Below are 21,487 nucleotides of genomic sequence, written 5' to 3' on the forward strand. Positions count from 1 at the left end.
ATACTCACTTGTCGTAGAGGCTACTGTCGAACGCTTAGCGGATGCTAATTATTGCGACATGCGTCTTCTCAACACAACTACCTTGACTTTGAAGTTTTTCCCTGGTGAGAACAAACCCCAGTATGCCATCTTATCGCATACTTGGGGAGATGAAGAGGTTCTCTTCCAAGATATCGGCCCTGACGGGTTGGCTTCGCCACACGAAAGGTCACCAGAGGCCCAGCCGAAGAAAGGTCTTGCTAAGGTCCTTGGAAGCGCTTGGTTGGCCAATAGCAACGGTTACGATTGGATTTGGATCGACACGTGTTGCATTGACAAGTCGAGCAGCGCGGAGCTCTCTGAAGCCATCAACTCCATGTTTAGGTGGTATGCAGAGTCCGCCGTTTGTTACGCATACCTGAGCGATGTCCATGAATCAGGAACGCACCGACTTGGCTATTCTCGTTGGTTTAGTCGGGGGTGGACGCTGCAAGAGTTGATCGCGCCTCCAAACGTGGAGTTCTACAATGCGTCGTGGAGTTTCGTGGGTCATAGAAACTCGCTAGCATTGGAAATCGGGGAGATCAGTGGCATTGACCAATCCATTCTGAGGCATGGCCATCACCGACGCTGTGCCTTTGTTGAGTTTGTGCGAGTTTCGTCACCCGCGAAACCCATTTCAGCGCCTTGCGACTGTGAACACGATCGTTCGCCGAATGAATACGGATACTATAGCCTTACGGCCCTTTTGTCCAGGTTCAGTGTTGCTACGAGGATGTTCTGGGCATCCCAGAGGGAGACGACCAGGAAAGAAGATCTGTCTTATTGCCTGCTGGGGTTGTTCAACGTGAACATGCCCCTAATCTACGGCGAAGGGGAAAGGGCCTTTTCTCGACTGCTGAAGGAAATTGCGCAAACCTCAAACGATCAGTCAATTCTGGCATGGAATGATCCCAGTGATGTTTATGATGGGCGTTTTTCGTACCCTGCGGGCCCGGAGTTTTATCCCTTTAGCTTCATCCATCACAACGTGAGACCCGGGGGCTCAACAAGCACCCTGCTTGTTACACCCCGAGGTTTGGAAGCAACTATATTGCTATGCCCATGGAAGGACACTATAACAAACCCTAAAGAAACGGCAGATAAACTGACAAGAAGCATTGGCATCCTGGATTGTACAATCAACGGCGATGTACTAGCCCGGCCAGCTATAATCCTGGACCGGGTAGGGGACGACGAAGATATGGAGTTTCAAAGGGCTGAAGGGCGTCCTATCCACGTCCTGCAGGCTGGGAAAACTGCACTCACAAGCAATCACTGGGGGACTGCTGACGGAAAAAGTACTCGGCCTTCTCATATGGAGATTGTTTCTGCTGATCTGACAGTTTATAGTCTCAACCAAAAACATCTTTGAGGCCGAAATCAACTTCGCGGAAGCCAAGAGGGAGACCATCCTGGTTCATGGCTTCTTTGGCAGTCAGGGGTGGGCGACAGACCACCCAGCTCGAGAAGTCCGGATTACATTGAATAGTGACTTGAGCTATCGCGTTACCCACTGTATACCGGACTTCCGATCAGACCCAGAGACCGGCATCGCGATAGTCACCTTGATGCCTCTTTCCGGTCATGACAATTTCGTCTTCGTGGAAAGCCCTTTTGCGCCTCCCTTTGTAGTCATGTGGACATTGACATGGTGCAAAGTCAACGACATAGATAACGTCAGAGCAGGCGTGCTCGCACTCAAGATACCAGACAGTGAACAATGGCCACCAGAGGAGGTTTGGGAGAAAGCGAAGTACATGGCCCAGTCAGGGGCTGTCGGAAGCCCGTTCGGTAACTCTCTATGTTGGGATCGACTCAGACGTACGAAGGTGTCACAACACACGTTGAAGAGAGAAAAATTCGAGATGACAGCGAATCTCGTAGAGAAAAGCTTCTTGTCACAGTCTACGGTCGAGCTTCAAATCAGCATCACAAAGCCCGGCTCCCCTTCTACTGGACCTCAGCAGGAGGGATTGACATGATTGAAGAGAGGACCAGGGGTGGGTGAAGCATTGAGCAGTTCTTTAGAGGATTACGTTACTTGCGGAGTGGTTTCTCTTTAGTGTCGTAAATCTTAGCTCGACACCAGCCAAATTTAGCAGAAACTCAAGCCTCAGAGAGCAGGTTACCGTCAAGACTGTGAACTCAATATATGCAATGCCATTATACCCAATGACTCTGACACCCTCAGACACGGACCAAGACAGTATGGCTACTATGGATCAATAAACCTTGCTGGCAGCCTCCGGGGAATGCGAGAAAGCGCTCTTCGTCACGGTGACTCAAAGGCTCACAGCAAGTCATGCCATAGAACGAAGCGTATACGGCCTGAGGGCCAGTCTTTACCTCGTCACGAGAATGGAAAGACATTAAGCGTACATTTTATCAGTAAGGGGTATCAATTCAGATATTCAGTTCACGTCACTTAATTGATAATATCTGAAGCCAAGATGCATTGGTCAAATTCAAATAGGGGTTGAAAGTGTGTGGCTGATGAGCTGAGGCTTAGGCTTGAGCGTGTCAGCCACAGTCGGTGAGGTCATGTTTTTAGGGGTTCTAGAGTGCTTTGCTGCTGCTGCTTGCTTTGGGCCAGCGACCCCGCCAAGCTCGCGACGAGGGATTCGAGCTCGTCGTGGGGTCAAGTGGTGCAACTCGATGCGACGACTGCAGCTGAGTCACGCTACATCACGGTAGATCAGCATCTCACGACATTCTAGAAGCCCCAAACGAACATTTTATTCTCCGGATCGGGACTCTCCGCATGAAAATTGGGTTGGCATTCGCATTGGCTTATGACACAGCAAGCAGCGGTGCCGGGACCAGCTACGACATTTTCCTCCGGTCGGACTTAACGAACGTAACGCTCCAAAATATAAAAACCCACGATTTTACGCAAGTCAGCTAGGTTTCAGATGAAGAAGGTGCCGTGCACAGTCACTTCCCCATTCCTCCTGCAATCGAAGACTCGATCCTTCTTCGCGCCTTCCTACCATTCGATTACCACGAGACTCGGCATTTACCGATCGTATCTTCCACTCCAGCCTCGACTTCAGACCATCCGAGCCCAAACCCAACAAAACACCCGCACCATGTCGACGAAGAACACCGCCATGGATTCCTACCCCCCACCCCCCGTCAACACGGCCGGCGACCTCGTCGAGTCCGCCAAGCGCGCGGCCGCGCAGCAGGCGGTGCGCGACCACCTCAAGCCCGACTACACCCACATCGGCATCGGGTCCGGTTCGACCATCAAGTACGTCGTCGAGACCATTGCGGCCATGCCCAAGGACATCACCTCCAAGATGATGTTCGTGCCCACGGGTAGCCAGTCGCGCGACCTGATCCTCCACGCCAAGCTGCCCCTCGTGACGACTGAGACTCTCGTCCTCGAGAAGGGTAACGTCCCCGGCCTGCAATTCATCGACGTCTGCTTCGACGGCGCCGACGAGGTCGACCCCGAGCTCAACTGCATCAAGGGCGGCGGCGCCTGCCACTACAGGGAGAAGATGGTCGCCGTCATGAGCAAGCGCTTCATCTGCGTCGCTGGTAGGTTTTTCTTACTCTTCCACCTTGCTTCCTCGTGTCGGGTCCCCGGTGTGAGATACAAAGACTGATGCACATTTCCCACGACACACAGACTACCGCAAAAAAGTCCCCAATCTGCTGACAAGCTGGCCCGGCATCCCTGTCGAAGTGGTCCCCGAGGAAACCGAGTACGTGCGCCTCAAGTTGGCCAAAATGGGCTCCCGCAAGCCTTACGTGCGGTCCGGTCTGCCCGGCAAGGCGGGCCCCGTCGTGACGGACAACGGCAACAACCTCATCGACGCGCCCTTCGCGCCCCTGCTGCTCAGCAGCGAGCGGGAGCGCGAGGACCGCAGCAAGGGCCTGTACACAGTCGAGTCGCTGGCCTACCATATCAGCAAGATCAAGGGCGTGTTCGCGGTCGGTCTGTTCAGCGGGCTGACGGGCCCCGAGGCCAAGGACCAGGACGAGGACGGTGGCGAGAAGCCCGTTATGGTCTATTTCGGTATGCAGGACGGGTCCGTCCAGACAATGGAGTCTAGCAGCCGACACTAGAGAAAGAGGGGGCTAGAGAGGCTATAGACTGGACAAAGGAAAATAATGGCTAGGGAATCAGAGACAACATTGGGAGTTTTAGTTAGCCGCGGGCAGGTACTGAAGCAGATAGAAAGAAAACCCGTCTGCAATCCCTACCTGATTCAAGCTCCATCGTTGCGGTGTACCTGAGAAGCATCTACTTGGGCACAGCATGGCAACATCAAAAGAGTCTTCGGCAAGGATAATTGAAGAAACATTATTACATATACTAAAAGGTCATATCGGGTAACATTGCGTGGCTGCCATTGCTTCTCTTGCTCTCTTTCGCTCGTCATGCTGAAATACTACTTTGGCGCGTCTCTGCCTTGATCTCGTGAAAAAACGTTGAACTCTTCTTGCGCTGCGAAGGGAAGCCAGAGCCAGCCAGTGGGGGGACTGCGGCGGTCTGGCTACCCCTGCATCATTATACACCATTGGGGTAGGTGGTCTGTATTTAGTTGCGGGATGATTCCTTCTTGCTTTCAGCAACGCTAGGTTGGGTGACTGGAACTTTCCCCCGTGATATCGAGTTCGCAAACAAGTAATAACCCCTAGGTTGTGCAGTTCGCCCCCGTCCATGATCGGGAGGTCGGCGACGGGGCGGCGATGCTAGGTTGTAGCAAGAATGGGGGTTCAAGCCGAGGCTTAGCAGGCACAGCCTTCTTGCTGGGGCTGCTGGGTGTTCGTCTTGACATCGATCACTATTTGCGCACGTGGTTAGCCGACATTCAATACCGCTCTCTGCAATCTCCAGATAATGGGGTCAGGTATGGTTTGGGTGCCAAACGTACTTTGCGAAGTGGCCTGCTGGGCGGCGTCGGAGCCCTCCATGCCGGGCAGGGCCTGGGCTATCCTCCGGAAGAGGGTCTTGACGTTGTGGCCGAGCTTGGCGCTCGTCTCGACGAACATGAGGTTGTTCTTCTTGGCCTCGTCCTCGCCCTGCTGCGTCGTGACCTCGCGCTTGTCGTTCAGATCCGTCTTGTTGCCCACCAGGACGATGATGACGTCGTTACCGCGCTCCGCCCGCACGTCGTCGATCCACTTCTTGGTGTTTTGGAAGGATTTCGCGTCTGTAGGAGAGGGGCGGCGGGGGTTAGCTGGGATTCAGGGGTGGCTGGGTTTTCGTCTGAACAGACGGTGTGGGAGGTAGTGAGGGGGGGGGGGGACGGCGAGGTCACAACATACTTGAGATATCGTACACGACCACTGCCACGCTGGAGTCGCGGATGTATGAGGGGATCAAACTTCTGAATCTTTCTTGGCCGGCTGTGTCCCATAACTGTAATCGCACGGTCCGGTCTTCGAGGTACATGGTCTAGTAGCGGTCTGTGTCAGTACTACCGTGGTATTCTGCTTGTGCTTGTGTGCATGGGGGCGCTGTCGTTTCGTACCTTGGACAGGAAATCGATGCCAATCGTCGCCTGGTACATGTTGTCGAAGGAGTCGTACATAAAACGCGTTATAAGGGATGTCTTGCCAACTGTTTAGTTGCACCATGGTCAGCCAGTTCGCTCATCTTGTCTTGCCGGCGCCACCTCCGGCAGGTAGCTGTAGCTGTATCGAACTATCGTGAGGTTGAGGGGGCGTGCGTACCACTTTGTTCGCCGAGAAATACCAGCCTAGGGACAGCAGGTCAGCATTGATCATTGTTGGGCCAGGCCAGCAGCAGGAGCAAAGCCAGGGGGCGCGCCGTACTTGAACTTCTTCAGCGGGTTGTTGAAAGAACCTCCTGCCCCGGATTGAGCCATGATGACGGTTGTCGTAGTATGATTTTGGTTTTTCGCGTGGGAGAGCGGTTTGGGGTATTTGGTTTGGAGGAGGAGGTGGTGGTGGTGAAGAAGAGAAAATGCAGATATGCCAGAAGCTGCTCGTTCACCGTTGCGTCGGTTTGATGGTGGTGTATATATCGGGCGGTTTGTACGGTGGTCGGCAGACGGGCGCTTTGAACGAATTATTGAACGCGGGCCCTCCAATCAGGCTGGATGGAGTGTCGACTAAAACCGAGCGGTGGAAACAATGGAGAATCGTCGGATGCAGGTGGAAAGGGGTCCCTTTCTTTTCGTCGCTCGGGTCGAGTGGATCTTTTGGCGTGGCAGGAAGAGGAGACCGAAAGAGTGAGTATGTAGTGAGCAAAGTGAGAAACAGCAACAAACGAGGCCTTTATTTTCTCGCAAAGAAAGGCGGGCGGGATGGATGGATGGATGCGCTACTATTGGCGATTTAAGGGAGCAAGCAGAACTGCGAACAAGGCCGTGAGTACATGTATGATCAATTACCGTAGCGAAAAAGCAGAGAACAGTCCAGTCAAGAGTGTTAGTTGAACAAATACAGTATTGCTACGGATAGCTATCATGTGCAACATGTGATGAGGAGATAGACTGCTAGAGGTCAGAGTGCCTAGGTGGATGCGAAGAAAAAAAAATTATCAACTTTGAGAAACCAACTCGGACTTGTCTTCCATGCAATGCAGTGGAATGGATGGCGTACCGTACTCGGGAAAGAGAAAGATCCATGACCGCTGTTCCTAGCACGATGATCTGAAGTCAGCGACTGTCCACAGTCCCAGTGCATGTTGGGCTGCAGCTAAGGCACACAGTACTGCAGGTCTGCGCCTCGGAATTCAGTGTAGCTGGCCTTGGCAACCTTTTCCTTCTGGACTGTGTCTGTCGCCTGCCATTCCAGATTCCCGTCACGTTTTCCCTTTTGGTGTCAATAGTTGACATGCAACTAGACGGATCCCAGTGCTGCCATTGGAAGGTTCCCCACAACCGCTGAATTCCTGCCACCTCCAGCGCTTGAGCCACTGTTCCAACCACTGTAAACCTCCCACCACCAAATCTGTAGTGGGGAGCCCGCTGACCTGGTGTCCGCAATTTGTGGCTCGCCAGCCCGATAAGAGTTTTTATCTGGTTTTATCGGGCGCGCTTATCTGAACTTTTTCCCAGCAAAAGTGTCTGGGCCATTGGGAAATTTTGCGGCAACCTCAGCAATCCCATCCCAGTCCCCGCCATTTGCAGCGAGACGTTTCGAGTGGAAATACCAATAACTCAATTATGCCTGTCTTGAAAAAGCCGACGGGCTCGGCCGATGCCCCTGCCACATACAAGCAGCCCTCGAGGAAAGGAAAGAAGGCGTGGCGCAAGAACGTCGATGTGACCGAGGTTCAGGATGGTTTGGAAGAGCTGAACGAGGCCGTCATCAAAGGGTACGCACGCACCCGACTCTACAATTACTCCAGGGTCAAATAACTAACCAAACCGCAGTGGCCTCGTCAACGAAAAGCCGTCCGATGAGCTGTTCATGCTCGATACGGTCGGCGACGCCTCCATCCCCAAGCGATTCCCCAAGCACACCTCGAAGCCCCTCAAGTCGGAAGAGATCCTCGCCCAACGCTCCGTCGTCCCCGCCGTCGACTCCCGCAAGCGGCCGAGCGCCAACAAGACGTCCGACGGCATTGTCCCCGCCAAGCGCCTGCGCACCAACTATGTCACACACAAGGAGCTGACCCGGCTGCGCAAGGTCGCCGACGGCCACCACGAGCTGACTGTCGAGTTCACCGACGACGTCCACGACCCGTGGGCGGATGCTCCCGCCCCGGAGAAGCAGCTGCAGCAGGCCGAGGAGCCGATGGATGTGTCCGACATCCGGATGGAGAAGAAGAAGGCGCCCAAGTCCATTGCCCAGGCGCCCATCTCGCTCGCCGCCAGCGGCAAGCGCGTCCCCGCCGTCGTGAAGCCGACCGGCGCCTTCAGTTACAACCCCTCGTTCCCCGAGTACGAAGCCCGCCTGGCGGAGGAGTCCGAAAAGGCCATTGCGGCCGAGAAGAAGCGATTGGCGGAAGAAGAGGCCGACCGTCTCAGGCAGGAGGCTGCGGCCCGGTCAGCTGCTGAGGCGGAGGCGGCCGAGGCTCGCGCACAGCTCTCCGAGTGGGAGGAGGACTCGGAGTGGGAAGGCTTACAGAGCGGCGGCGAAGAGCTCCAGGTTTCCAAAAAGAGGCCCGAGCGCAAGAACCAGCAACAACGAAACCGGATCAAGCGACGCAAGGAGGAAGAGCGCCGGTTGAAGCACGAGGCCAAGACCAAGGTGCGGAAGGCGCAGCTCGAGGAGATCAAGAAGCTGGCGCAGGAAGCCCGCGAGCGGGATCAGTCGAGGGCGCTGGTACAGGCTCAGGCAGGACATGAGTCGGACACGGCCATGGAGGAGACAGACGATGCCGTGCGGAGGAGACAGCTCGGCAAGTACAAGGTGCCCGAGAAGGATCTCGAGCTGGTGTTGCCCGACGAGCTGGAGGAGTCGCTGCGCCGGCTCCGGCCCGAGGGCAACCCGCTCAAGGAGAGGTACCGGAGTCTCATCCTCCGCGGCAAGCTCGAGGCCCGCCGGAAGATCCCCTTCAAGAAGCAGGCCAACAGGAAGGCTACCGAGAAGTGGTCCTACAAGGACTTCCAGATCTAATATTGAGTACGGTGTGGTACTGGCGCAAAAAATTCATAAATACCAAGAAAGCATGTTCTGTCGGTTAGGTACCCCACCGATTGTCTTCAAAAAGTGCACTTTGCTGCGACATCCTACTCGCCGTGATCAACTAAACTTCCTCAACGAGCCAGCCAAGAAAGGAACCCGATTACTTTCACATACGAAACAGCAGACGTATACAAGCTTCCAAAGATCCGCTTCGCCCAGTCCAGTGACATATTCCAGAGACGGCACCGCCAAGGGCGCCGCCTACGATGGGGTTTTGCGTACTTTGGTGGTGGACACAGTCGCCCAGGCGCGGCAGATATCGGAGCGCGCCGTCATTGGTGCCAAAGCGGCGCAGATTTGGGCCACGCCGGCCACGCCGTATCTCTACGGGCCCGTCGTGGGCGAGGATGTTGTGGACCTCGTCGTCGATGATTATGTAACGGCATCGGCACGGGTGTCGAAGAAGCAGAAGAGATGGGTCCATATCAAAGCTGTTTGCCTGTACTGCAACCCACCACCTAATCGTATGTATTTTTCCGTGGTGTAACAGTTTAATCTCTGGGTGTTGTTGTCTTGAGTTTGAGACCAGGGGGTTACTGTGAATATACTGATAGTTGGTGCATTGGAATCAGAGCTATAATACAGAAGATTTACAATATTGACAAATTAGTATGGCCTCTTATTGGTCACCTGGCATGGCCGTATGGCCTTCAAACCGCGGCCCAACGCCCGTTCCTGCCCTTCTTGTAAAGATGCTTCCTAGGGATGCTGGGGACCAACAACAGCATTGGGGGTGTCAGAGGAATCGTTTTGCTGCCGCGGCGAAGCCTCGCCCGCGCGGTTATGGCTCTGCCACTCCCATGGAAGCCGGATAACGACCTTGGTCTCGAGCTTCTTATCGAACCGGCTGTAGGCCTCGGGCACGTCCTCGATCCCGACCTCGCTCGAGATGATGAAGTCGGGCTGGGCTCGTCCCGTCTCCACCAGCTGCAGGATTTTTGGGCTCAGCCCGACGATATCGGCGGCTCCTCCCTTGTACGAGAGGCCTTTGAACCAGAAATCGGCGACGGGGAAGTCGACGGTCGACGGCAGCGAGTCGGCGTTGGGCGCCCCCTTGGAGGCCGGGATCTTGCCCCACACGCCGACCACGCCGATGCCGCCCCCCACCGAGGCGACTTTGACCATCTCCTTGGTGACGTAGTCGGGCTGAGGCTTCAGCTCAGGGTTGAGCGACTCGTACCCGACGCAGTCGCAGCAGCGCATGACGCCCTCGGGATGCAGGGCCAGGATCTGGTCCGCGGCCCCGAGCTTCTTGTCCCCGTCCTCCTTGGTGAAGTCGATAGGAACGGCGCCGATGGATCTCGCCTTGGCCAGCCGCGCCGGCACGTGGTCGACGACGAAGACCTTGCTGGCGCCGCGCAGCAGGGCCGAGTGCGCGCAGAGCAGGCCCACGGGCCCGCCGCCGAAGACGGCTACGGCGTCGCCGGCTTGGAACCCGGCGAAGTCTAGGCACTGCCAGCCGGTGACCAGGATGTCGAAAAGGAACAGGTAGTTGAGGTCGTCGTGGGAGTTTTGGGTCTCAATTTTAATCAGACTGTCGTCCGCATAGGGCACGCGGACGTACTCGGCTAGCCGAATTGTTAGCATTTTACTGAGAGGATAATTCAGTAAACTGACCTTGCGTTCCATCCACATCGCCAAAGTCCTTTCCCAGGCCGAGGCAAGTCAAACTCGGAACGACCGTGGGCTGGGATGCCAGGTGACCGTCGTCGGGGATACAGGCGATGACCACACGGTCCCCGACTTGAAAGAACTCGGTGCCGGAGCCCACCTCGACTACCACGCCCACGGCTTCGTGGCCCATGATCCACGGGACCTCGGAGCTCCCGAGCTGGCCGTGGTACGTGTGGAGGTCGGTGCCGCAGATGGCCGACGCGGTGACGCGGATGATGGCGTCCTCGGGCATCTGGATCTTGGGCTTGGGGACGTCGCGAACGACCATCTCGAAGGGCTTGCCTTCGAAGAGGACGGCGCGCATGGTGCCGCGGCTGGTGTATTCGGTGGCCATGGCGACAAAGCTGCTAGGTGGCAAGAAATTGATTCAGTGTGGTTGAGGCGAAGAATGATTCTATTCTTTGGAAGAATGCTTCAGTAAAACTTACAGAGGACTATAGGTTCATCGGGTGCAACGACTGTATATATAGTCGAAGCCCCGACGACGGTGCGTCGAACCACGTGATGGCTCACCCGAATCACCAACATGGTTTTACAATGGCCTCGGCCCTACGAGATCATATCATTCTATTAGTCAATTGCTGGATGATTAGCACTACAGTTCGACTATGATAGCGTACTGGACCTTAGTCGCAACATCTGATCTACTCACGTCAGCCTCAGCTTCGTGTTGCCTTCGTCTATATACCAACCAATCACGTGTATTAGAAAGGGTCTTGCAGCCTGCAACGAGGCGCTGTGGGTAAGTTGATGCCACATTCAACTTCCTCTTTTGGTCGTTATATTCAATGGTAACAGTGTCACCGGATTCGCTTCAGTCAGCGCTCACAGTTCATAAGACAAGAAAAAAAAAAAAAAAAAAAAAAAAAAATCCTCGGTGTCTAAATGTAGAAACAGTAAAGGAAGGATGGAGGATGACAGAGCTTGGAATGGACATAATCATCGATCATGGGAGGCCTGTAGCGGCGGTCGAGATCCTATCGCGAACGAAGGGAATTGATACACGCTGTGGGTCAAGAAAAGAAAAGAAAAACGAAAGAGAGCAAAGCGTAGACCAGCTGGTAGACTATGGGATCGCTTAAGTTTCATGAAGTCTTTTCAGGGGTCACCAGAAGCTCCTTTTAAAGCAACCGTCGACATATCATCATCACACATTTGGAACCTTCCTGGAACCCTGCGTCTACCAGATCAGTCCGTTCGTACACGTGACCTCAGCCGTACTGAGGAAGACCCAGACGGATTCATCGAATTTAGTAGCCTCCCCGGGATACCGATCAAAACATCTTCACCATCTCTAACGCGCGGCCCCTGTGCCGCGCTAAACTCGGCCCTTCCCACCAATTCCAGCGTTGAAGTTCAACGCGCCCGTTTCAACGACAACGTGAACACATATCTCGCATACCAGAAGCCCGATTTCCAGCCCACACTAATCGCATAGGAATTGAAAAGTTATCATGGAGGCTGGGTATTCCTTCAAAGGGGTGCTGAGGCTGAAGTTGCCGATCAGAGCCTAGTCTAGTGAGGCGTAGGGACCGCGATCTCCACCCGGGAATGCGGCCCAGTTTGGAGTGAAGCTGGACCGAATCAACAGTCGCGTGCCTATCTGATGTGGACAAGAAAGTGGGGTGGAGCGGTGATGACAGCTTTGCACCATCCTCTCGCTCGGCTAGTCTCACTCACCATTTTTACGGATGTCGGGCATCTCTGTCCCACGAGAGTGCAAGGCAAGGAGCGCTGTTTTGGATACATGGTTGACCCTCTTCGATCCATCCTTCCACAGCTTGTGACGGCATAGCAACCAACGGCATGGCAACCACTGAGTGTCATTCCCGACCGAGGACGACCAAGGCACTGTTGGAGCGTCTGGAGAATCTTGGCTTTCGTTCTAGCGATGGCGGGCCGAGTGATGGCACAAACGATCCGGATGAGCAGAACCCTATTCCAAGTGGCTGCCCGGATTCGCGCAGGAAGAAAGAGGCCGCAGCGCTCTGGGCCTTGTCGCAGAGGATGACCCGAATCTTCATTGCCAGTCCACAGGACCAGTATGGAAACATCAAGGAAGCTGCAGCGCTGGCACCCTTCACAAAGCTGGAAGACTTCCCTGGCCTGTTCCATGGATTTGTCGACGCCATCGCTAGAGGATCCGGCGACAGTGTGGTTCCCAACATCGCCCTTCTGCAAAGCTTCAACGCTGTCCTTCACTGCCCTCAGGCTCTGCAATGCACACAACACGAACACCTTCGTACGCAACTCCCGCTTGGGCACGCGCTTCTTAGTCTCAAGGACCGGCTCGTGACGGCTGGGCTGGCGGCCGACAAGGAGACCCAATATCGACTGTTGCGCACTCTGGGCGCGATCCTGGACGCCATGAACGAAGTCAAGTTTGGGGGCATCAGCGACGCTACCGTGGTGGAGCCTCTGCTCAAGCAGCTGCAGCCAAGCTGTAAGGACCCGGAGCTGCGCGTCGCGCAGGCGGCCAGGTATGCGTCGGAGTCTCTTCGTGGGATCCCCAGCGATGTCAGTCCCTGGCAAAAGCTCGGCCGAAGCATGCTGCAGACGCTTGGAGCCGCCGCCAGCGTTGCAAGCTCGGTCGCTACGCTGGATCCTACGAAGCTCCTGGACGGCCTGATGGGCGCGCCAGAAGCGGTGGAGGGGTTGGTAAAGGCTGTCATCGGCATTCTAAACCTTCTGGAGTCCTCTTCCGGGCTGCACAAAGACTTTGATAGAGCCGCCAGGGCCAGGCCAGCGAGCTGGCAGGTCGCCCTTCGCTATACCGATCTCTTCATTCGTGGACGACAGCCCAAGGTGCTCGAGCTTTTGCTCAAGAGCCCCAAGTTCTCGTTGTCAGAAGACAAGCACTTTTTGTGCGGTCTCTGTTCGCAGCTCGAGCAAGCGGTCAACGAGGGCGACTCCGACAACCCCACCGTCCCGGTGCTTAAAGAGTTCCTCATCTCGAGGGGGCGGGATTCCTCGTCTGAACACGTTCAGGCCTGGATACAGTTGACTATCCCTACCGCGGAAATCGACAACTCCTCTTGGAGGCGCCGGATGAAGTCGAAGGTTTCCAAAACACTGGGTGTAAGGACATTCGAGTCCAACATAGGCTGTTCAAAGGTGGCCGCCGACCGCCTAGGGGACGAAGGTACACTTTTGGAGAAGGCCTGGGAGACATGTCCTGAGGCCCATCTGTTCTACGCCGATCAGGTGGTGAGAGACTTCTACACCAACAAGGATCTACGGTTACTCGATGTGGTACGCCTTGATCCCACTAAATGCTTGCCGATGGCCCAGTGTTATATCAATCTGTCCATCGTCGAAGGAGGCAATGGACAAGACGGCGGGAAGGAGGCGCGACCATCATACGCCCTCTCTAGCCGCATGGACATGTGGGAAGCTGGAGGAGCACGCAAGGTCTCTCTGCCGGAGCTTTTCCAGTCGAAGACCCCCCGAGCGTCGGGTTCGACGGTGACGAAGCGTGTGCTCATCCGCGGAAAAGCGGGAGTGGGCAAAAGCACGCTTTGCAAACGCATCGTGTACGACAGCATCCACCATGATCTGTGGTCGGACGTCATCGATCGCGTCATCTGGCTACCACTGCGCGAGCTCAAAAGCCGAGACACTTGGGGTTCCGACATACGACACTTTTTGCGTGAACGATTCTTCAAGGGGGTGGAAAACGGAGAATGGCTCGCCGAAGCGCTGTTTCAAGAATCCGAGAAAAGCGAAAGCACGACACTCTTTCTGCTGGATGGATTAGATGAAATGCAAGACGGCTCCTCCAGCCTTCTTCGGTCTCTTATGGGCCAGCAACGGGTCATCATCACCACGCGCCCGCACGGCGTCAACAGCGATCTCGTTCGGGATATCCACCAGGAGCTGGAGACGATCGGATTTAGCCCGGATCAAGTCAAGCAGTATGTCGAGGCGGTTTCTCCGGAGCAGGCGGATCAGGTCCAGAGGTTCATAGATGACCATCCGGCCATCAAGGGGCTTATAAGCATTCCTGTCCAGCTAGACGCGTTCTGCTACAGCTTCGAGGCCGATGCTTTCGACATCAGCGGCGTGCCACGGACGATGACGGAGCTGTACAGGGCTATTGAGCTAGCCATATGGAAGAAAGACGTGGTCCAGCTGGATAAGAAGCTCGGTCGTGGCCCCACTCCAACCACGGCCTATGATGCTCACGGTTCAACCCCGGATGAGATCTGGAAACCGATGCAGGGTGAAGCCAACGCCTTGCAGGCACTCGGATTCGCCGGAATGGCCGGGAAAATGGAGGAGTTTGACACCAAGTACCTGGTCGATTTCTGGGACCAGAAGAGGAACGACTTTACCAACCACCTCCCCCCACATCAAGATCCCCCGATCTTTGGCGATCTAAATAAGGTCTCATTCCTGCGTACATCGAGTCGGGGCCCGGCGACCAGCGGCAGCTACCATTTCCTACACCTGACCTACCAGGAGTACTTTGCGGCACGGTTCTTTGTGCAGCACTGGCCCGACAAAAAGCTCCCGGGGGTGAAGATACGCGCCGATGTGTTTCTGCGTCGAGAAAAGTACAATCCACGCTACAACATCGTGTGGCGCTTCGTGGCTGGTTTGCTCCACGAGGCTGGACTTGCAACGGGCTTCTTTCAAATGATAGAGTCTGGCCCCAACGACCTCCTTGGTCTTGTACATGAGCGGCTGGTGATGCACTGCCTGGCCGAGGTACCCCTACCGAGTAGAGGTGCCGACCTCGGTGGGTTTCGAACCGCCTTCGAGTACCGTTTACAACAATGGTTGTGTGGACTTGATTCGGGGGAGATCACCGACCTGGTTAGGGAAATGGAATTTCCTGAAAACGTATTGATCCGCGGCTTGCATCGGCCAAAAAGGAGTTTCCATCGTAAATTCGTCCAAGGGTTAATCGCCTATCGGAGGAAATCGGTGCAAATTTTCGGTTACTGTGCAGCAGCTCTGGAAGGAGATGAGCGAGTACTATCGGGGATCAATGCCCTCATGGTGCTTTCTAAGCAACCTTTTCCTGGCAGCATTGTTCCTCAGGTCATTTCCTATTTGGAATCAATATCAGACTCCGGGGCTCTCAGTAAAGCACTGAATGCCTTGAAGCCGAGTTTCTATCGTACTGGCCATTCTGGCAGCTTCTCGTCACAGTCAATCTTCCTGAAGGCAGTGGATTTTCTCGATCACCCAGATAGGACTGTCCGCGACAAAGCCTTCGATCTCTTATGGGGACCAAGCCTCGGAAAAGACGTGCTGATCAAGATTACTAACAAGCTGTCAAACCATATTTCGGCTGCGGAGTTGAGTTCGGATTCACATCCTCAGGCTAACCCTCCGTCAGCCGTCTCGGTATATCACGAAAGTGACATCTCACACTCTCCCGATACTCTCATGGTGAAACTTCTTTCCGGAAACAAGTCCGCGGATGAGACCATCCTTGATGTTATCCTGGATATGTTACCAGTTGCACGACCGGGCCTACGTCATGATCTGGAGAAGTTAGTCAGCGAAAGGCCGACACTCCCATCGAGTATCGTTAAAAGAGTGTTCAATATGTTGCAAGACTCAGATACGCATGTCTGGAAGGCTGCTGTGGACATGCTTTCCAGGGAGTCTGTGCGATCCAAGATGATTCCGGAGCTTTTCGGTTTATTGAAGCAGCCTGGGATAGGCAACTCAGATGCTGCCGTGTCAGTCTTGAGGCAACCGGGCTTCATGCCGCGCGAGTTTCTCGAGGAGCTTACCGACATGTTGAAAAGCCCTCAGTCAAGCGCTCGCGATGCGGCTGCAACCATTCTGGCTGGCAGAGAGTCAGACTTTCCCGTCAGTGTACTGCAGGAGATGTTATCTTTGCTGGATGATCAAGACCCAGGGAAACGGGCCGCGGCGATGCAGGCACTCGAAAAGCAAAAATCATTACCGACAAGGGCCTTGGAACTTGCGACGCATTTGTTTCGAAGCAGAGGGGACGATTCTGCCATGAATATCCTGCGCAATCAACTTATCTTGCCTGGCGATATTCTCGACGACCTGGTTGATATGCTGCAAAGCTGCAAAAGCGAGGCTCGGAAAGGAATCACTACTATCCTAACAAGGCAAAAGGCTTTACCCGGCAAGACAGCCGAACGGCTAGCGGCCTTGTTGGATACTGCGGACGACGATATCAAGTTCGAAGTTTCTTTCATCTTGTCGAAGCAGCCGGATCTGACGACAGAGGCTCTGCTCAAGATGGCTGCCCTAGTGGAAGATCCCAGCGAGCCGATTCGGATCCATGCAAGGGAGGCGCTGACCAGCCAACCAAGTGTATCGGTCGATCTTCTACCAAAGTTGGTAGACTACTTAAAAAGCCCTGACAGTCTCACTCAAGCAATGGCCATGGACGCTCTGAGACGGACTCCACCAAATCTCGCCCCCATCGCCGTGGAAGCGGTGACAAATCTTTTGGAATCTCCCGAGGCGAACACCATCAGGGGTGCGATTAATGCCCTGGTTGACCTGCATGCAAATGTACCTTACAGCACTGTGATGAAACTAGTTTCGCTACTTCAAAGACCCTCTTCGTCGGGCTTTCATGACGAAATATTTCAGTTCCTAGAGAAGGAGACACCTGCTTTTGAGGAAGAAACTCTTCACCACATTGTGGACGCTCTGATGGACGGATGGGTGAAGTCTTTTCGTATAACACGATTGCTTCACAAACAAGCGGACATGCCAGAGAGGGTTCTTCAACGTATAGCTGCTCTTTTGACATCCGGATGCCGAGATCTGAGGGGAGACGCACTGTGGATTCTCAACGATTACCCCGTCATTTCGAGCGAGAAATTCGCCAGCCTTCTGAGCAGGATGGACTACGAATCCTTCAAGATTATGTATCGACTCTGGCTTGAGAGGAGCTATGAAGAGGAGATTGTGTGGAAGGCAGGTGCAGAGGGGGTGTCTGTCATCGAATTTCCTGAGGGTGACAGAGAAGTTCAGTTGGACTCCAAGATAAAGAAAGCAATCCATCAGGCACGAAAGGAATTAAACCTTCCGCCGATGAAAATTGGCCCGGTGCTCGAACTGTAGCATCGAAAGTTCAAAAGAATAAGGTTGTTCTAAAGGGAATATACCAGGAGCCCAACGTGAATTCGATAGAAGGTACACCAGTCACAGCAGGACAATGGCTGCCTGCCCAAGATATTAGGCCCTGTCAGTGGGTGGGCGCATAGCTGATTGGCTCGCCTACGTACCGAGCGAGTGGTGCAGCCCTTCAAGCTCACACACGCCACCAGCAAGTGGCTGCCAGCTGGGACAGGGCAGGGATGATTGCAGGACTGCGACCTTGCGCGTTAATTCCCCGCGACGCGCGCTTTGAGGCACCATCCCCCCTTTCGCTCACCTAGTCAACTTCAAGAAGCATGGCGACCATTTCCCTCATTCACCCCTACAGGTTCCCTCGATTGGGTATCTTAGAACTATTGCACAGTAGACGCGGAAGTCCATTCGAGAGACTCCCCACCGAGATCATTGTCGATATTTTGCTAAGGCTGGACGAGCTCGTATCGCTAGACTGTCTGCTCCATGCATCCCCTGTCGCCTACCGCATCTTTGACGAGTTCGCCGTCCAAGTGACCGAGGGCGTTCTGTACAATGGGTACGGACCGATTCGCAAAGGACTGCACACCCAAGAGCCAGATAAACCAGGCGTCGCCATCTCCTTCGTCCCCGTCCAGATGTACATGGCGGCCATGATCCGGACGGGGACGCTCCCGCTACAGAGCTTGTCCGAGTTTGTGGGTCGGGTCATCATGCCCTACCATCTGGACCATGCCACCGTGGCGAAAGCGCCGATTCCGTTTGCTCCGCGGTCCCTGCCGGAAGGCATCTCGCCGGCGGTGGTGCGGGGCCTGGTGGCCACGTCGCGGCACTTGACCGCGCTGTCGGTCGACTGTCTCAATTTCTACCTGGGCCGGTTCCGGGCCATCCGACCATCCCACCCGATCCAGTCGGCAAGGAACTTTGACAAGATGCCGACCGAGGTCCGAGAGAACCTGGACCTGGAACCCTGGAAGGACAAGCCCCGGGGCCGCAAAGTGCCCGTGCAGGACGTGGGCCCGCCGACGTGGCTGGAGGAACAGCGCGTGCTCCGCGCCTTCTGGAGCCTGCAGATCATCGTGGACCTCCGCAAAGCCGCCTCGGCCTCGCGCCTCGGCGGCTGGCCGTCCAACGACGTCGAGTATCATCTGCAGGGCTGGGACGCCACCGACGTCTGGAGCCTGGAGGAGCTACTGCGCCCGCGCATGCCACGCAGGATGCTCTGCGACATCCTCGCCTCGAGCACCCAGTACCGCGAGACCATGGCCGTCACGCGGTACCTCGACGCCGTCCAAAAGCACCGCTGGCCCGAGCCGGAGCCCCAACCACCACAACGGCTCGAGGTCCGGCGGGAGGGCCCCGCGCCGCGCCGCCGCCAGCACGACCTCGAGCGCCTGGGCGTCCCGTCCGAGGCCGCCAAGAAGTGCGTCCTGCTCGAGCGCCTGTCCTACACCTCGCTCGGGCGGTTCGCGCCCTACAACGCGCTCGGGTTCGCCCTCTGGTCCGACGAGCGGATGCGCGCGGCCCAGCTGCTGCCGTCGCCGTCGCCACCGTCGGACGACGGCGGCGGCGGCGATAATGGCGGCGACTTCCAGCGGCGCCTCGTCGTCTACGCCTGGCTCAGCGTGCTGGGGAAGGACGACTGGCGGCGACTGGCCGAGTTTCGGCAGGAGCAGCGCGAGCTCGTGGCCGCGCTGGCCCAGATTCCGGGCGTGCGTCGTCTGTGGGCGCGGTTCGGGTCGGCAATGAGGAGCACGGAGGCGGAGGGTCGGCGATTTATGCAGCGGAAGTGGGCGCCGTATCTGCTGATCGATATTGATTAAGATATCACACAAGGGCGGATGACAAGGTTTTGCCGAGCAGCTTTGGTCTGAATAGAAAAAGGAAACCGAAAATGACATCAGCAGCAGCACCAGATCGGAGACGTGGGTGGTTGAATTGTCTCAATAAACAACAACATTTATCTAACAGCGTGAATCGTCATCCGGAAAAATATACGCAGCGTTCCTCATTACATGTTCGTTCATCCCGGTGCAGTTGGCCTATTGCTTTCCTGAACACCAAGTGTCTTCTGCCCACCAGTCCAAGCACATCCCGAGACAGTATTGTCATTATCTTATCCGCTCCAAACCTTGGGTCCAGGCACCGTGTAGTTCTGCGAGGAACGGTTAAAATGACGTGGCGTTTCTCAGAGGGGAGAGGGGAGGATGCACTCACCTTGGTAACCATGTCGTTAGTCACATGACCGGCAATGGCAATGCCAGGGTCTGTCGTCACGTTAGCCATATGTGTAAGATAAGATCAAACTCTACCTGGGTAAAATCTAAGACAAGGAGAAAAACAAATGGCTTGCACTTACCGGTCGCGGAGTAGCCTCCCGGGAATTTGACCAAGTACTCCGCAGTCGGCACGCTGTCCCCCTCGCCACGGACGTCGAGCTGCGCGCAGTCCGGGTAGAACTGCACGGGGCTGAGCTCGAGGTTGACGATCTCGTGGCGGATCAGGTACTTGCCCGGCCGCAGCGACTTGGGCACCACGACCCCGTCCCAGCGGTCCGTGACCTGGTTCTCCCAGAGATCCCACTGGAACCACCCGGCCTTCTCCCCGACCGCCTTGCCCTCCCGCAGGCCCTCCTCGGCGATCTTGAACCAGTCCAGGTCCGCGATGTCCGTCGTGCTCAGGCTGGTGCAGCCGTCTTCCGAATCGGGGCACGCGGCCATGTACGCCATCAGGGGGCCGACGGTGTGCACCCAGCCGAACCCGTCTTCGTTCCAGGAGGCCGAGATCCGGCTGCCGGCCGTGACGGGGGCGTGGTAGGCGTCGGGGACCGCGGCGCCTCGGAAGTTGCACGTCATGTTGCTCGACTGGGGGTCGGTGATGGGGTACGAGTGCCAGGAGCGCTGGATCAGGTGGATTTGGCCCTCGAACGGCTCGTGCCACACATAGCTAGTGAATTGCCGTCAGTTATTTGCCTCGTGCTTGGGACCAGAATGATTGATCAACTGCTAATTGCACATACCCTTTGTAAGCCACATCGTCAATGATGTATTCCTGAACACCGCCGTGGGCGAGCGCGTGGCCGGTGAAGGCGGCGAGGCTGGCAGCGGCGGAGACTCTCATCTTGAAGTATGTCTGGCAATTGTCTTGCAGTACGATCGGCGAGGTGAGGAGCAGTGATGTTGCAGCTGGTGGATAGCAGATGCAATTCTCGTGGTCTGTATGTTGAGGGGCTATACATATACTCAGATATGACTATCGAGTGGTTGGCCGGCCGGTTCCTGACATCGTCCGATTCTGCATCCCAGATACCCAGTTTGGGGGATCCAGTTTCTCATGCGCTGCAACTGCAGCGTACCAATGCCTCGTATTAAGCAATTGCTACCGGCCGCCCAGCGCCCTTGATCAGGGCAAAGCTGCAAAAGCAACACTAGCCAGTTCGTATCCATTACCAACTTCCTATTTGGGAGTTTCGGGCATCGGACAAACCACTCCGTTAGCCAATGGGACTCGGGACGCAACGGTGGTTTTTTGGGTTGGCTGCCGGAGTGTGTACCTGATGTTGATCGTTGATCCGGTCGACTTGCAATTGCGGCAGATCGGCGGTTATCGGAGTGTTAGCGCCTTGGCTGGCAACTGTTCGCCGGCACCATTTCTGGGGCGTCCATTGGTCTCCCCTGCGGTGATTGGCCGGTGCTGTGCTCTACACACCGCCGTTGGATATTAATAGGAACTCGGGGGAGATACTATTTCGCATCAGATATCTTGGGCCAATGCTAATCGTAGCCATAGCTAATGGCACCAGGGACAGTGAATGGATGGATCCACGTTAAGCTGGTTCAAGTTTGAGACATGAGACATGTGACTTTGGTTCTGCATTGAGTATTTGAAGCCAGAAGATCATCAAGAAGACGGTGTATTTGACTGCAGACCAAAAAGAGCCCACGAGCTCATAAGATGCGGTTGGTTTTGATGTGTCTAGTGTATGCCTCCCATCTTGGGAGCCGAACTTCAGCATGGAGATCCCCGTCTAACCATCCCCACCTCCAACCAAGAAAAGCAAACAAAGGGAATCCAAAAAGATAGAAAAAAGAAA

General features: G+C 55.4%; 9 protein-coding genes across 9 annotated transcripts; 6 read left to right on the plus strand and 3 right to left on the minus strand.

The window, feature by feature from the left end:
* Positions 1–1,222: 1,222 nt before the first annotated feature.
* Positions 1,223–2,003, plus strand: PG985_003521 (uncharacterized protein; the record flags this gene model as incomplete). Its single annotated transcript, XM_066823290.1, has 2 exons — positions 1,223–1,319; positions 1,372–2,003. 2 exons carry the CDS (start codon positions 1,223–1,225, stop codon positions 2,001–2,003), a joined length of 729 nt encoding a protein of 242 aa, XP_066686450.1.
* Positions 2,004–3,110: 1,107 nt separating this feature from the next.
* Positions 3,111–4,098, plus strand: PG985_003522 (uncharacterized protein; the record flags this gene model as incomplete). Its single annotated transcript, XM_066823291.1, has 2 exons — positions 3,111–3,567; positions 3,659–4,098. The coding sequence occupies 2 exons, from the start codon at positions 3,111–3,113 to the stop codon at positions 4,096–4,098; spliced, it is 897 nt and encodes a 298-aa protein (XP_066686451.1).
* A 666-nt stretch (positions 4,099–4,764) lies between these two features.
* Positions 4,765–5,867, minus strand: PG985_003523 (putative Ras-related protein Rab-6A; the record flags this gene model as incomplete). Its single annotated transcript, XM_066823292.1, has 6 exons — positions 4,765–4,820; positions 4,911–5,189; positions 5,305–5,434; positions 5,511–5,599; positions 5,713–5,738; positions 5,815–5,867. The coding sequence occupies 6 exons, from the start codon at positions 5,865–5,867 to the stop codon at positions 4,765–4,767; spliced, it is 633 nt and encodes a 210-aa protein (XP_066686452.1).
* A 1,305-nt stretch (positions 5,868–7,172) lies between these two features.
* Positions 7,173–8,571, plus strand: PG985_003524 (uncharacterized protein; the record flags this gene model as incomplete). The annotated part of the gene is made up of 2 exons (XM_066823293.1): positions 7,173–7,324; positions 7,383–8,571. 2 exons carry the CDS (start codon positions 7,173–7,175, stop codon positions 8,569–8,571), a joined length of 1,341 nt encoding a protein of 446 aa, XP_066686453.1.
* A 52-nt stretch (positions 8,572–8,623) lies between these two features.
* Positions 8,624–9,127, plus strand: PG985_003525 (uncharacterized protein; the record flags this gene model as incomplete). Its single annotated transcript, XM_066823294.1, has 1 exon — positions 8,624–9,127. The coding sequence occupies one exon, from the start codon at positions 8,624–8,626 to the stop codon at positions 9,125–9,127; it is 504 nt and encodes a 167-aa protein (XP_066686454.1).
* Positions 9,128–9,339: 212 nt separating this feature from the next.
* PG985_003526 (alcohol dehydrogenase-like domain-containing protein) lies at positions 9,340–10,648 on the minus strand (the record flags this gene model as incomplete). The annotated part of the gene is made up of 2 exons (XM_066823295.1): positions 9,340–10,208; positions 10,258–10,648. The coding sequence occupies 2 exons, from the start codon at positions 10,646–10,648 to the stop codon at positions 9,340–9,342; spliced, it is 1,260 nt and encodes a 419-aa protein (XP_066686455.1).
* Positions 10,649–12,120: 1,472 nt separating this feature from the next.
* On the plus strand, positions 12,121–17,385 carry PG985_003527 (uncharacterized protein; the record flags this gene model as incomplete). Its single annotated transcript, XM_066823296.1, has 1 exon — positions 12,121–17,385. One exon carries the CDS (start codon positions 12,121–12,123, stop codon positions 17,383–17,385), a length of 5,265 nt encoding a protein of 1,754 aa, XP_066686456.1.
* Positions 17,386–17,717: 332 nt separating this feature from the next.
* PG985_003528 (uncharacterized protein) lies at positions 17,718–19,217 on the plus strand (the record flags this gene model as incomplete). Its single annotated transcript, XM_066823297.1, has 1 exon — positions 17,718–19,217. The coding sequence occupies one exon, from the start codon at positions 17,718–17,720 to the stop codon at positions 19,215–19,217; it is 1,500 nt and encodes a 499-aa protein (XP_066686457.1).
* A 293-nt stretch (positions 19,218–19,510) lies between these two features.
* On the minus strand, positions 19,511–20,514 carry PG985_003529 (cellulose-growth-specific protein; the record flags this gene model as incomplete). The annotated part of the gene is made up of 4 exons (XM_066823298.1): positions 19,511–19,549; positions 19,612–19,661; positions 19,754–20,340; positions 20,414–20,514. 4 exons carry the CDS (start codon positions 20,512–20,514, stop codon positions 19,511–19,513), a joined length of 777 nt encoding a protein of 258 aa, XP_066686458.1.
* Positions 20,515–21,487: the final 973 nt, after the last annotated feature.

Source organism: Apiospora marii (assembly GCF_038362585.1).
Source record: "Apiospora marii strain CBS 49790 chromosome Unknown utg000003l_segment0_segment0, whole genome shotgun sequence".
NCBI classification, from domain to species: domain Eukaryota; kingdom Fungi; phylum Ascomycota; class Sordariomycetes; order Amphisphaeriales; family Apiosporaceae; genus Apiospora; species Apiospora marii.